General features: G+C 37.8%; 1 protein-coding gene across 4 annotated transcripts in view; it reads right to left on the bottom strand.

Annotated features, from left to right (window-relative positions):
- Positions 1-313: 313 nt before the first annotated feature.
- Positions 314-12703, bottom strand: part of RAB28 (RAB28, member RAS oncogene family) — a 64041-nt gene continuing 51651 nt past the window's right edge. For 2 of the 4 annotated variants that reach the window (XM_084895551.1, XM_084895555.1), the window contains 3 exons: positions 9607-9710; positions 7742-7819; positions 314-1208 (listed from right to left, as the gene is read on the bottom strand). In XM_084895551.1, the coding sequence (XP_084751677.1) occupies positions 1116-1208; positions 7742-7819; positions 9607-9710 (275 nt within the window). In that variant the 3' untranslated portion in view covers positions 314-1115. The other 2 variants (XM_084895552.1, XM_084895554.1) reach the window with 2 other exon arrangements.

Below are 12703 nucleotides of genomic sequence, written 5' to 3'. Positions count from 1 at the left end.
AACCGCAGGCTGGATGGCAGAACCAGACACTTGGAGGGATGCAGAGGTTCCAGATATTGAAAGGGGGGGGGGGGGGGGCCTCGCACTGTGCAGAGAGACAGGGGGGCAGAGCATCACACAGCTCACAGGAGGGAGGCTAGGGCGCTCTCTGCGCAGAGGCAGAGCGAGCGAGAGGAGCACACTGCCGTGGACCCCTGGAAGGTCGGGCCGCAGCGTCTGGGCTTGAATCAGTACATGATCACTGACGTTACAGCCAACCCCTTGGTTCTGTAACTGAAAGGAAGATAGCTAAAAGAAAATTTGCCCCAAAAAAGTAATTTAAATAAATTTATTTGCAGGAGAAAAACATCTGAACATCAGGTACAGGTCTGATCCACAATGATCCAACAACAGGCCTAACTTGTCCTGGGGTACTCGGATGCCTCCATCCAAGTCCATGCAGCACTGGACCTGAGTACTCCACAGTGCACGTGACCATGACACAGTGATGAAGTACAACAGCAATTCTCACCACTCTGTGAGCTACAGCCACAATATAAACATTAGGTCCTCTGTTAAAAAATGGAAAAAAATATTTCTATTACAGCTTTATTTCCAGCATTTTCCGTTAGATACAGCTTTATATATTTTCTCTCACGATAGACAGAAAAAGGTCGCCTTCTTTAGCATCTGTAGATAAAATATATTACTTGTTAAACGTCTGTACTCTGAAGCATGTTTGCCATGTATGAGTTCAGATAAGAGAATGCAACTGTGCTGTGGCAAAATCCTGGCTGAGGATCAGGACTTGGATAGCTTCCATATTTGTTTTAAAAAATTGCCATCTGGGAAAAAAGAAGTGAAGACATTAAAGAGAACCGATATACTCTCTTTCAATGAGGCAGTCTAACTCCGGAGAATGTGCTTTCCATCTGAATTCCAAGTGTGTGGTCCCGAAGTGGAATTCTCCCCGTCGTCCAGGAGCTGCCGCGGCTGGGAGCAGCACACACAGGGAAAGCGAGCGGGGAGGGAAGGGTTAACTGAGCTACAAAATTGGCCCCTGATAAACCAGCTCCTCCAGGTCCTTGTCCCACACAGAGGCAGGGCGGCCAGCACACCAACATGGGACCACGCACTCACTGAACTGCACACATAGAGCTTCGAGGAGGGTTCACAGTTCTTGACATGGGTTCCTGGTTGTAGTTTACAATATCTGCCTTCACCACCCTCTGTCATAAAAGAAAACAGAGTCATTATCAGGGCATCAGAACATTCAGAAAGGACTCCTTACAGTATATTTTCATTTTCTGAACTTTGGCGAACCCCTGATGATAGACACCATAAATGAAGCAGGAGCTGATATTAAAAGAACCAACCAGAACAAACTAGTGCAGAGCTGAGATTGGCGGGCAAGGGAGCTTTCCTGTTGTTGGGTTTTGTTTTAAGTATCTAATTGCAAGTCCTTTAATTGAGTCTTTCCTGGTTTTATGACATAAGCTTGAGGTTATCACAAGTCTAATAAAAACCTGACAAATTAATGTAAAATATTAAACCCTGGTTATAACATAAAGCAAAGGATTAAAATTAATCATTTATATAGTTTAACTGATAGACAAGAGTTTGTTATTTCAAAGTAAAAAAGTCATTATTTATTAATACTTCCATAAACCACTATCTCCAGCCATAGCTTTTTGTAGAATGTTTACAGCAATTAGTGAGTTAGTGAGAAGAGGTGTGAATGTTAAAAGTCACAAAGAAAGGGGAATGTTTTGAGCAACTCAATATTTAAAACAGTGCCAATTTTTAAAACTTTCCTCCCAAATCCCTAACTTACTTCCAAATAGCTCGCTAATGGGATATGAATAATGACTAACAAAATACAGAATGAGAATTTGGAAAATTACTGCATACTCATATTTTTAAAATAATTTAAACTGAAAGATAGTTTTAATTCTTCCTTCCTTCCCTCTAACCCACATTCAAGGATTATCTTAAATGATAAATTTAGCAATTTACCCTAATATTCATCCCTAGGTCATAATTTACATTAAAACAAATCCTTTACTGTTTTCAACTCTTTCACTAAGTCTGCACACACAAGCAGACAAAGAAGAGTAATTCAAGACAAATTTTAAAAGTACTCTTTCAATTACCAGGCTATTTCAGGAAAAATGGTAAGGAATGAATAATGAAATAACTGCCTCAATTCTCCACTTCACTGCACATGTAATAAACACAACCATAAAGACAAATAAGTGTGAAAGTAACTGAAATGTTATTTTAATTTGTTCCCAATTCCTTATTTCATTCGTAAGTCTCTTGGCAAAGGATCAAGTTTTCAAAGTTCTAAAACAGGATGTATGCAATATTAATTCCAATACTGTACAATAATCATTTGAACTTCTCTATTCATAAGGGGAAAAGAACAAGATAGCATTCACTAGTTCTCACCACCCTCCTCCCCCAAATTGCAGTAATTTACCCGTTATACCTGCACTACTGTACTGAACAGAGTCTAGTCTGAGCAGAGGTGGAATGCTGATTATCTTCTTCCGGGTACTTCACTATGTCTGCCCTGACAATACGCTGTCAATTCCGTACAACATAAATGAGATGGAGAAGAAAGAAAAAAATGGAAAGCATGTTCAATGACTGAAAACAGAAAGGAACACCAAAGGAGAAAAAGGAATATACACATAAATTTAAACATGTCTCAAAAGAAAACAGCAGAATATAGACATATAAAAGGAAGGAAAGCAAGCAAAGATCCAAGAAACATTATTCTTTATAATTCCACTTAATTGTTAAAATTGTTCAGACACGTTTGAGTTTTAATTTTGATATCACAATTACACATCCTATCTAATAAAAGAGTAACATGCATATTGACCATCACTCCAGGACACAAGATGGCCACCACAAGTTGGCATGCAGGGGAATGCAGTTATGGGCAGTTAGGGATGACCAGGCCAGCAGATGAAGGCAGTTGGGAGAAACCAGGCCAGTAAGGAAGGGTAGTTGGGGGTACCCAGGCCTGCATGGAAGGGCAATTGGTGGGGACCAGGCCTACAGGGGAGAGCAGTTGGGGGAGATCAGGCCTGCAGGGGAGGGCAGTTGGGTGGGACCCAGGCCTGCAGAGGAGGGCAGTTGGGGGGACCGGGGCCAGCAGAGAAGGGTAGTTGAAGGAGACCAGGCCAGCAGGGGAGGGCTGTTGGGGGAAACCAGGCTTGAAGGGGAGGGCAGTTGGGGGAACCAGGTTAGCAGGGGAGGGCAGTTAGGGGTGACTAGGCCAGCAGAGAAGGACAGTTGGGGGAGACCAGTTATGGGAGATCAGGCCAGGAGGGAGGGCAGTTAGGGGCGACCACGTTGGCAGGATAGGGCAGTTAGGGGCAATCATGCTGGCCAGGGAGCGTTAGGTGTCAATCAGGCTGGCAGGGGAGTGGTTAGGGAGTGATCAGGCTGGCAGGCAGAAGCGATTAGGGGCAATCAGGCAGAAACAGGCGAGCATGTTCCCGGATTGGAGAAGGTGCAGGCTGGGCTGAGGGACACTCCGCCCCATCTGTGCACGAATTTCATGCACCAGGCCTCTATAATTCCCTGTATTCAGAAAACAACCAAGAATTATGGTGCTTTTCTATTCTAACATGCAGTAAAAGTATTAATTTTATTTCTTTCCACTAACATTACTGAGAATTTACCCTGTGCCAGTCACTCTATGATGGGAATTCACAGGTAAGTTACACAGTATCTTTTCACAAGTTGCTGGGGACCCCATGGGAAAAGAAATACATTCACAGATAATTGTCATACAAGGTAAGTGTATTACCACAGCATATAGGTCTACTAGTAGACCTATATGCTGTGGTAATAGAGAGGAAGGAGTAATTTTCTTTGAAGGTAAGGAAGAGGAGATATATATTAGAGGAAGCCAAATGGGATTTATAAATTTTATATTTAATAACATTTACTATTTGTCAAAGATATTCTTTTGATGCTAATTGCCCCATTCTTCACAACCCTAATGTCCATGGTCATCCCATATTTCATATAAAAATAAAAACAAGTTCAAAATGCACTTTTCTGTCATTTAAAAAAACACTTGATATACAGTTTAAGCACACAGCTATTTTATCAAATATCTAAGAGTTTTGCTAACTAAAGAATCAAAACTACTGTTAGGTTTTTGTTTTCAATAACCCTTAGGATAAAAAGACTACATGTGACAAGTATGACAAAGATAACATGCTCTCCAAATTGTTCAACTTTAAACTATCCTGGTTTTTTCTTTCTTTCACAACTTCAAATACCTTATTTCAGAAAACTCTTATTTCGTAACAGTAATAAGTAACCCCATGTAGAAAACCATGTTAATAAGTCTGCTGGCTGTGATGGCACTTATAACGACTGACTGAACTAGGAGTAAATGAGTGGGGTGGGACGGTATACTGGCCTGAGCAGGCTCTGCCCCAGTTCCCACAGCCTTAACTTCTGGACAAGACTGGGATTTACTAGGCAGAGCATTACTAACCACAATGTGAGGAACTGTGGGAGAAGTATGTGAGTAAAACACTGAACACCATTATCTGCCCTCCCTGAACCTAATTGTTTCATGACAAACTGTGGGTTACAATAAAGAAAGGGGATTTTCATAATCAGTAAGCAACTCATCAATCCTCCAAAATGTTGGTTTAAACCCTATTCTATAAACACAACCAGGTTACTGACCTATGGTAAAAATGTTTGGTCAATGTACTGACTAATATAAATGGCTTGGATATTCAGCATTAATTTTCATCCAATTAATGAAGAACTACAAAGGCAGCATCTTTCTTTCTTGGGGGCCTTCGTTGTTTGACATACTGCTTTGTACAAAGTTTCTGAACTGGCAGCCAGAACCAAGGCTTTGCTTCCTAGGAGTAGCAAACAGAATATCTGGGCCATAAACTTGATGGCAGGTGATGCCACAGGAGTCAGCCTGTTTACAAGTCACTCGTTTCAGAGAAAATGTTACATACAAAACAACAACTTTTGTTTGAACACCAGCTTGGTCCTGGAAGCGGAAGTGGTAGCTATCCAGCAGAAAGCAAGGAAACAACCCTGGAGCTGGGGGAATAGGCATAAGGAGTAGAGATGGACTCTTGGGAAGACACAAAAGGTAAATTTGGTCTACTCTGCCATTGTGTCTTAATACAGATAGTAGTTACATGTTTATCATTGGAAAGTCATAGTTTGTCATGCTCAGGATATAGAGTAAACATACCTTTAAGGCTCAAAACACTTGCCACTATCACTCATTCAAAGACAATCACTATCCTAAGTACTGAAGACATTCAGATAAATAATAGATGATCTCTGTTTTTGAGATGCGTAAGAGTCCAGTATGGAAAACAAACGTATAAAGTATTAAAGAATATCATGACTGCTATACATCCATAATCCTATATAATAAATCCTATGTAATAAAAGGATAATATGCAAATTAACTCTAATGGCAGAACGACCAGAACGACTGCTGGACCAGTAACTATAAGGCGCACTGACCACCTCTTGGTCTCTTTCCCTGGCCAGCAGGCTCCGATCGCTAATGGCGAACGGGGAGACACAGTAGGGTGGTGGGGGACACAGGCAGCATCAAGGCAAGGCCCCCGTCCTACTGGTCATCCCACACACAGAGGGCGGGGGTGCAGCCAGCAATTGGGCGGGAACAGCTGAACTCTTGGTCCCTTTCCTGGCTGTCAGGCATTGATCACCCAATAGTGAATGGGGAACTGGGGGTGGGTGGTGGCAGGGGGCAGGGCTGGGTGCGGGCAGCTGGGGAAGATGGCCCTGATCACATAAATTCATAGTTTATTAACTGGGAAGTGAAACTGTATTAAGACTGTATTAAGACTGTATTAAGAACTTTGAACACTGAGTATATATGGCAAAACATCCTTGCAATTCAGACAGAGATAAGATTCAGGACAGTACATTTTTGTTTCAGACTACCTAATGCATTATTAAGGAGTTGAAAACTAAACTTCCTAGAGAACAGCAGTAGTAAATTTATTTTTCCTCCTAAAGGTTTGACTACTTTGTAAATAAAAAATTCTGAACAATCTCAGAAACTAGGACATTTGTTAACAACCCTTCCCAACTTTTACACTATCTTAGAGGAGAATGTTTGGGGCAGGGGAGAAAAGAGAAAAAATAAACAATGAAAATAAAACAATCAACTAAATTGGGAATTGTGAGAAATGCAACTGGAGTATACTTAATTGTTTAAATACTTGTCTGTCCATTTGTGCTGGGAGTTTCTTGAGGACAAGGACTTATTCATCTCTGTGGTCCCTGGAACAAAGCAGACCCTCAAAAAATGATTGCTATATTCAGAAACTGCATTCCATTTCTTTCTCTTTCTTACCCTATCTCTTTCTTATAAAACTTGCACAATGTATTGATAAGTCATTTTATGACTCCCAAACAGTAATGATCTAGGTTAGAACTAAAATAACAGGATCTCTTTAAATAAATCAGTGAATGGAATTAAGACTAAAGCCTTATTACAAATATTTTTCACAAACTAAATTTCTGTAGCATCAATTTCCATGTGACTGGTGGTGAGTCTACCATCTCCTCTATAAAATGAATAAAAACATTTTCAAACATTACACCAAATTCCCTCAGGTATCTTTTAAATGGCATAAAACCCACAGAAACCATTCACGAGCACCTATCTCCCTCCCTCCCTCCCTCCCTCCCTCCCTCCCTCCCTCTCTCTCTCTCTCTCTCTCTCTCTCTATCTCTCTCTCTCTCTCTCCCCCCCTCCCCCTCCCCACCCTCCTCCCTTCATATATAAACAAAAAATATGAAACCTGAACTACTTTGTCTCCCCCCACCCCCAGCCCTTGACATCCAAATGGCCAACAAGTACATGAAAAAGATGCTCAACTTCACTAATTATCAGGGAAATGTAAATTAACACCACAATGATCTAACACTCACACAATGGCTAGCGACCATCAGAAACACAAGAGATGTCCTGCGGAGGATGTGCAGAAAAGAGAACCCTGTGCACTGTTGATGAGAATGTAAAATGGTGCAGCCACTATAAAAAAAACAACACTATGGAGGTTGCTCTAGATTAGAAACTGAAGTATCACATGATCCAACAGTTCCATTCCTGGATATTTGTCAAAGAAAATACTAGTTCAAAAAGATATATGTACCACAATGTTCATTGCAGTGTTTTGTTTTTTTTATAACAGCCAAGATATGGAAACAACCTAACTATTCCACAACAAACGAATGGATAATAAAATGTGGCATGCATGCGCGTCCATACACTCACAACACACAACACACACACACAACACACACACACACACACACACACATGCACATGCACACACACACGCACACACATACACACATGGGAATATTATTCAGCCATGAGAAAGGAGGACATTCTGCCACTTGCAACAACATGAATAAACTTAAGTATATTGTGCTAAGTGAAGTAAGTCACACAGAGAAAGATAAATACTGCAGGATATCACTATATGTAAAAAGCCAAACTTGTACAAACAGAGAATAAAATGGTGTCACTGGGGAATGACACCATTTTTTGGGTAGGTACTGTTAAGGGTACAAACTTACACTGAGTAGTAAAACCAGAGATATAATGTGCAGCACAGTGAATAATCATCAAATCCGCTAAGAGACTAGAATTTAATTATTCCAGCTATTAAAAATAAATAAATATAAAGTTCAATATAATCACCTGTGACTGTTCTATTTCTGCTTTGTTTAATTTGATTCCAAGGATTTCAGCAGCAACTTTCTGAAAACACAGGAATACCTACATTCCAAAAATAGGTTTGAATGATTTAAAACAGACATGCTTAAGTTACCTTCAAATAAAAATTGAACTTTCTAAACAATGATAAACAGCAAGAATTACAAAAATATGATGTACCAAGTTATTCCAAAAATAGCTTTTTCAGAGACAACAAAATTTTAAATGTAATAAATTTTTAAGTGATTAAACCCATAAATTGAAAAAATTCATGAAATTCAATGTTTGGTCTAAACATAAACATTAATCCCTAAAAACTTACATTTTAAAGATTTAACGTAAGACAATTACAGCGACCACATTCAAAAAATACCAGCAAAACAAACACCTTTAGATGCTGAAGAAATTGAGAATGCATTAGTATACTACCTGGGTTTTTCAATGCCAACTTTAAATTGGTCTTTTGACCTGGCTTTAGTCTATACATTAAAAATATTTGTTGCTCTCAAGTCAATAAACTCTCCACATCATTTGAGCAGAACAACTTAGAAATCCTTACTGTATTTTACCCAGTTCAGAGTGAAGGAGCAGTATACTCCATTAAAAGCAAAAGTCTGCAAACACTTTTCTATAAACGGACTTTTCATACACTGTTAGCTTACATTATGATTTTCAGTGCTCCAATCCAGAGTTCACCTGTAAGGTATAGCTTATCTTTGCTTCATAAGTGTACCATCATCTTCTTATCCCTATTTACCTCATAATACTTACTAAATATTTATCACAATTTTATTAATTTAATTTTGATTTCTAATCAAAAAGAGATACATACTCCGAAAGGCTTATTTTATTTGCACTTCAAAAAGTAATATATATATTATAGTTCACTGATGGTCAATGTTTAAGAAAAAACAGGAAAGTTAGTGTGGTAGAAGGGAGAGGAAGAGATGGATTGTACAAGAAAATAAGCAGAGATTACAAATCATGTAAGATCTGGTAGGCTATCAGAAGGGCTGTGGCTTTTACTCTGAGCAAAATGGAAACCCTGGGACAGTAGCTTGTTGTAATTTCTATTTGAATAGGTTCAATCTGGCTGCTGTACTGAGTACTCACAAGAAAAGATCAAGGGTACAAAAACAGAAACCAGCAAAGACACTAATGTCAGAGATGATGAAGGCTTGAAACAAAGTGGTAGCAATGCAGATGGTAAGAAATAACCACCAGGTTATTTCTGGACATATTTTGAAAGTAGAGCCAAGAGGAATTACTGATAGATAATAGATGTGGGGTGTAAAGAAAAGAGGGTTCAAGAATAACTCCAATATACTTTTGGATTTAGTAATTGATAGAACTGCCATTTACTGAAGTGGGAAGACGGTAAGAGATTTGAAGAGGGAATACCAGCAGCTCAGAATAAGACCTGAATTAAACTCAGTTGAACATTGAGTCTGATCAAAGCTATGAGACTAGATGAGGTCACTAAGAAAATAAGTTTTAGAAAAGAAATACACAAAGTGGGCACTGCTGGCAGGAGCACTAATACTTGTGAGAATCAGAAAAAGAAGACTAGAAAGAATCATCATATGAGATTAACAGTCATCTCTGAAACTGAGATAATGGGGATTTATATTCTTTTTAAACTCTTGTATTTTTAAATATCCTAAAATAACCATAAACTTATGTTAAATGAATTACAAAATATACACAGAATAAACATGTTACATCTAATCTAGTCTATTTTATATCTTCAATAAGCATTAATTTGTTGCAAAACAGAAGTCAGTTCCTATGAATATTAGTAAATAAATGTAAAACCTCATTTATAGATCCATTTTCATTATTTTACTTACAGAGTCTCCTGTCTTTGCTGAGACAAAGTGGCTACTAAAACCATTTTCCTGGCAAAACCTCAAGTGTTTTTCAGGTTTTACTGTTCGCATATGCTCCAAATCAACTAGAAAGGTGAACAGAAAGAGAGAAAAATATTAAGAGTCAATCAATATACTTTAACATGCTTAAGTTTGACTTATCTTCCACTATTATATCCCAGCTTAGGCACTATCTGTGTAATCTTAGGCAATTTCCTTAACTTTTTTATGTCTCAGTCTCTAAACCTAAAAACTAAGAATAACAAATATACCTATATTATATGGAGTGTTTGAGAATTAATCCATGTATAGTGCAAATGTCCAGACCTGATAAGTGCTCGAAAAAAATGAAAGCTATCACTCTTATTATCTATATAGCTTCAAGAACCCTGATGATACTCAAAAAAGATTTCATTAGTACAGTGTTCTGCAACTCATTAGTCAACAGAGCCAAATATCAACAGTACACGATTGAAATTTCTTTTGAGAGCCAATTTTTTTAAACTTAAACTTCTTCCAACACCACTTCTTCAAAATAGATTCACTCAAGCCGTAGTATTTTGTGGAAGAGCCACATTCAAGGGGCCAAAGAGCCACATGTGGCTCGCAAGCCGCAGTTTGCCAACCAAGGCCTTAGTATAATGTGTTTAAATAGAGATTAATTGAAAGATGCATATTTAATTGAAAGTTTAATTACTTTAATAATTAGAATAGTTCTGTAAGTTTTATAAATATTAATATTCAATAAACATGTAATTAATTTTTGCTAAAAGATATCAATATTTCATAGTGTATTTAATTTATTTACAGCCATGGTTTAATTTCACAAGGAGAGAGCTCAGCTACTTTCCAAACCTAAAGTATGCATTTTGAAAGTAAGGGGTAAGCACTTATTTCCTTGAATACTTGTAGGTTCGTTAAAGGAAAGCACAGTATTCATATCCAATACTGGTTTCATCCGGCACAGTCTATTTTTTCAAATGTGACCCTTTATTGAACAGTTTCTCTTTTTACAACACTAGAAACCCTATAAGGGTGTTGACTCAATGCCGTCAAATTATAAGGCAAATGTATTCACAGGATTTAAGGACAACTAGGTTCTTTGAGTCAATATAGGGGGAGAAAAGTTAAACTGATTTCCTGAGGAAAGGACCCAACTGACTTGTAAAAATTGTAAATTTGCAAATCTAGTGAGCCTACATAATAGTGTCAATTGATTATCAACTAAAAAGTGCTCTCATTTTACATAAAAGGTTTTATTTAAAATTATATTGAAGGTCTTTAGTTTGTAGGCTCAAGAGATCTTTCTCTAGGAGATTTTTTTATTTAGTCAGGGATTCTGAGTCCCATTTATATTGCTTAGCTTGAATAATATGGAGGGTTTTTTTTTTCTGACCACAAGTTGCTGTTCCTTAAATGAAAACCTTATTTACAAGAAAAGGCTAAAAAATGTCCAGTTATCACAGGCATCAATTTGTAGAAGACTAAAATACTAAGATATTAGCACTGACATTTATATATCTATGTTATTATAATATTAAAGCTAAAATACTTTTCTAATTCAACAAGAGTAAGAACAAATCCTGACACTAGGAAAAATACCCAATGAATCTCTACCCAATTTTTTTTTTTAAGAAATTTGTCATTTTGTGTGTGTGCTTTTTTTTTCAAATGGAACTATCTATCACTGTTGAACTTTTTTCTTTCTCTTTTTTTCCTTTCCCTCCATCCTTCCCTACAACTCCCCAACTATCACATAAGTCATCTATAGCATTGGGTAATTTACTATCCAAGCCAACGTTTTCCTAATGAAGACAGCAATAAAAGACCAGTATGTAACTGATTAATTGGGGGGGGGGGGGGGTATTTATTCAACAACTTATTGACTACCTATTATATACCAAGTACTGTGCTTGGTAGTAAGATCCCACAGATGAAAAAGATACAATCGTTTTCAAAAAGTCATCCCTAGTATATGAACATAAAAAGCCATTAAGGATATAAAAGTTATTTTAAATGAATGAGATTCTGACAAATGAGACAATAGATATTAAAAAACAAAACAAAAAACAAAAAACTTCACTACAAAGTTTCCTTTTGTCTTAGAATTTAACATTAAGAGGGCTCATTTACTAGAGTAGTAGTAAAATCTTTTTCTTCTATTTTAAGAATATTCTTAAAATTATTATCCATGTATTATAGCAGGTGGGGCCAGCTATACATGTGGTAACACATTTAGAATGATTTCATTTCCTTTATGTCCTTCAGTGAAGCACATCATTTTTCAAGGTGATACACACACACACACACACACATATATTTTATCCTCACCTGAGGATATGTTGTTTTTTTATTGATTTTAAGAAGAAATGAAGGGACTGGGTAGAGAGGGAGAAAAGGAAAGAGGGAGGAGGGAGGGAAGGAGGGAAGGAGAGAGAGAGAGAGAGAGAGAGAGAGAGAGAGAGAGAGAGAGAGAGAGAGAGAGAGAGATATCAATAGGTTGCCTCCTGCAGGAGCCCAGACCAGGAATCAAACCCACAACCTTCTGGTGTACAGAATGACACTCCAAGCAACCAAGCTACCCTAATAATAGTAATATATGCTCATTCCCCAAATATTCAGAAAAACAATTATGAAAATGAAATTTAAAATGCCATTAACTAAAGACAACTACTGTTAACATTTTGACATAAATCATTCCAACATCTAAACAATATGAAGGACAAAGGCATTAATATTGTATATACAAGGTGTATCGGTTAATAATGTGGATTTTATAATCAAAGAAAACGGGATAATTTCAAGAGAAACATCGAAGGTACTTTTTATTCCAAGTAATGTCCATCGCCAGCTACACAGTTCCCCCATCTTCCAGGTAATTTGTGGATACCGTCCCAATAGAACTTTTCTTGCTTTGAGGCAAACCATTCAGAGACCCAATTTTCCACTTCTTCCTATGTACTGAAGTGCTGCTCAGAAAGTGTGTGTGCCATTCATCAAACAAGTGGTAATCTGAAGGAGCAAGGTCTGGTGAATACGGTGGGTGGGTTCATACTTCCCAGGCAAGATCTTTTAACGT

This window comes from Pipistrellus hanaki (genome assembly GCF_964339955.1).
Source record: "Pipistrellus hanaki genome assembly, chromosome: 1".
Taxonomy (NCBI): domain Eukaryota; kingdom Metazoa; phylum Chordata; class Mammalia; order Chiroptera; family Vespertilionidae; genus Pipistrellus; species Pipistrellus hanaki.
Note: the sequence above shows the minus strand (reverse complement) of the source record. Positions and strands in the feature narration are given on the sequence as shown.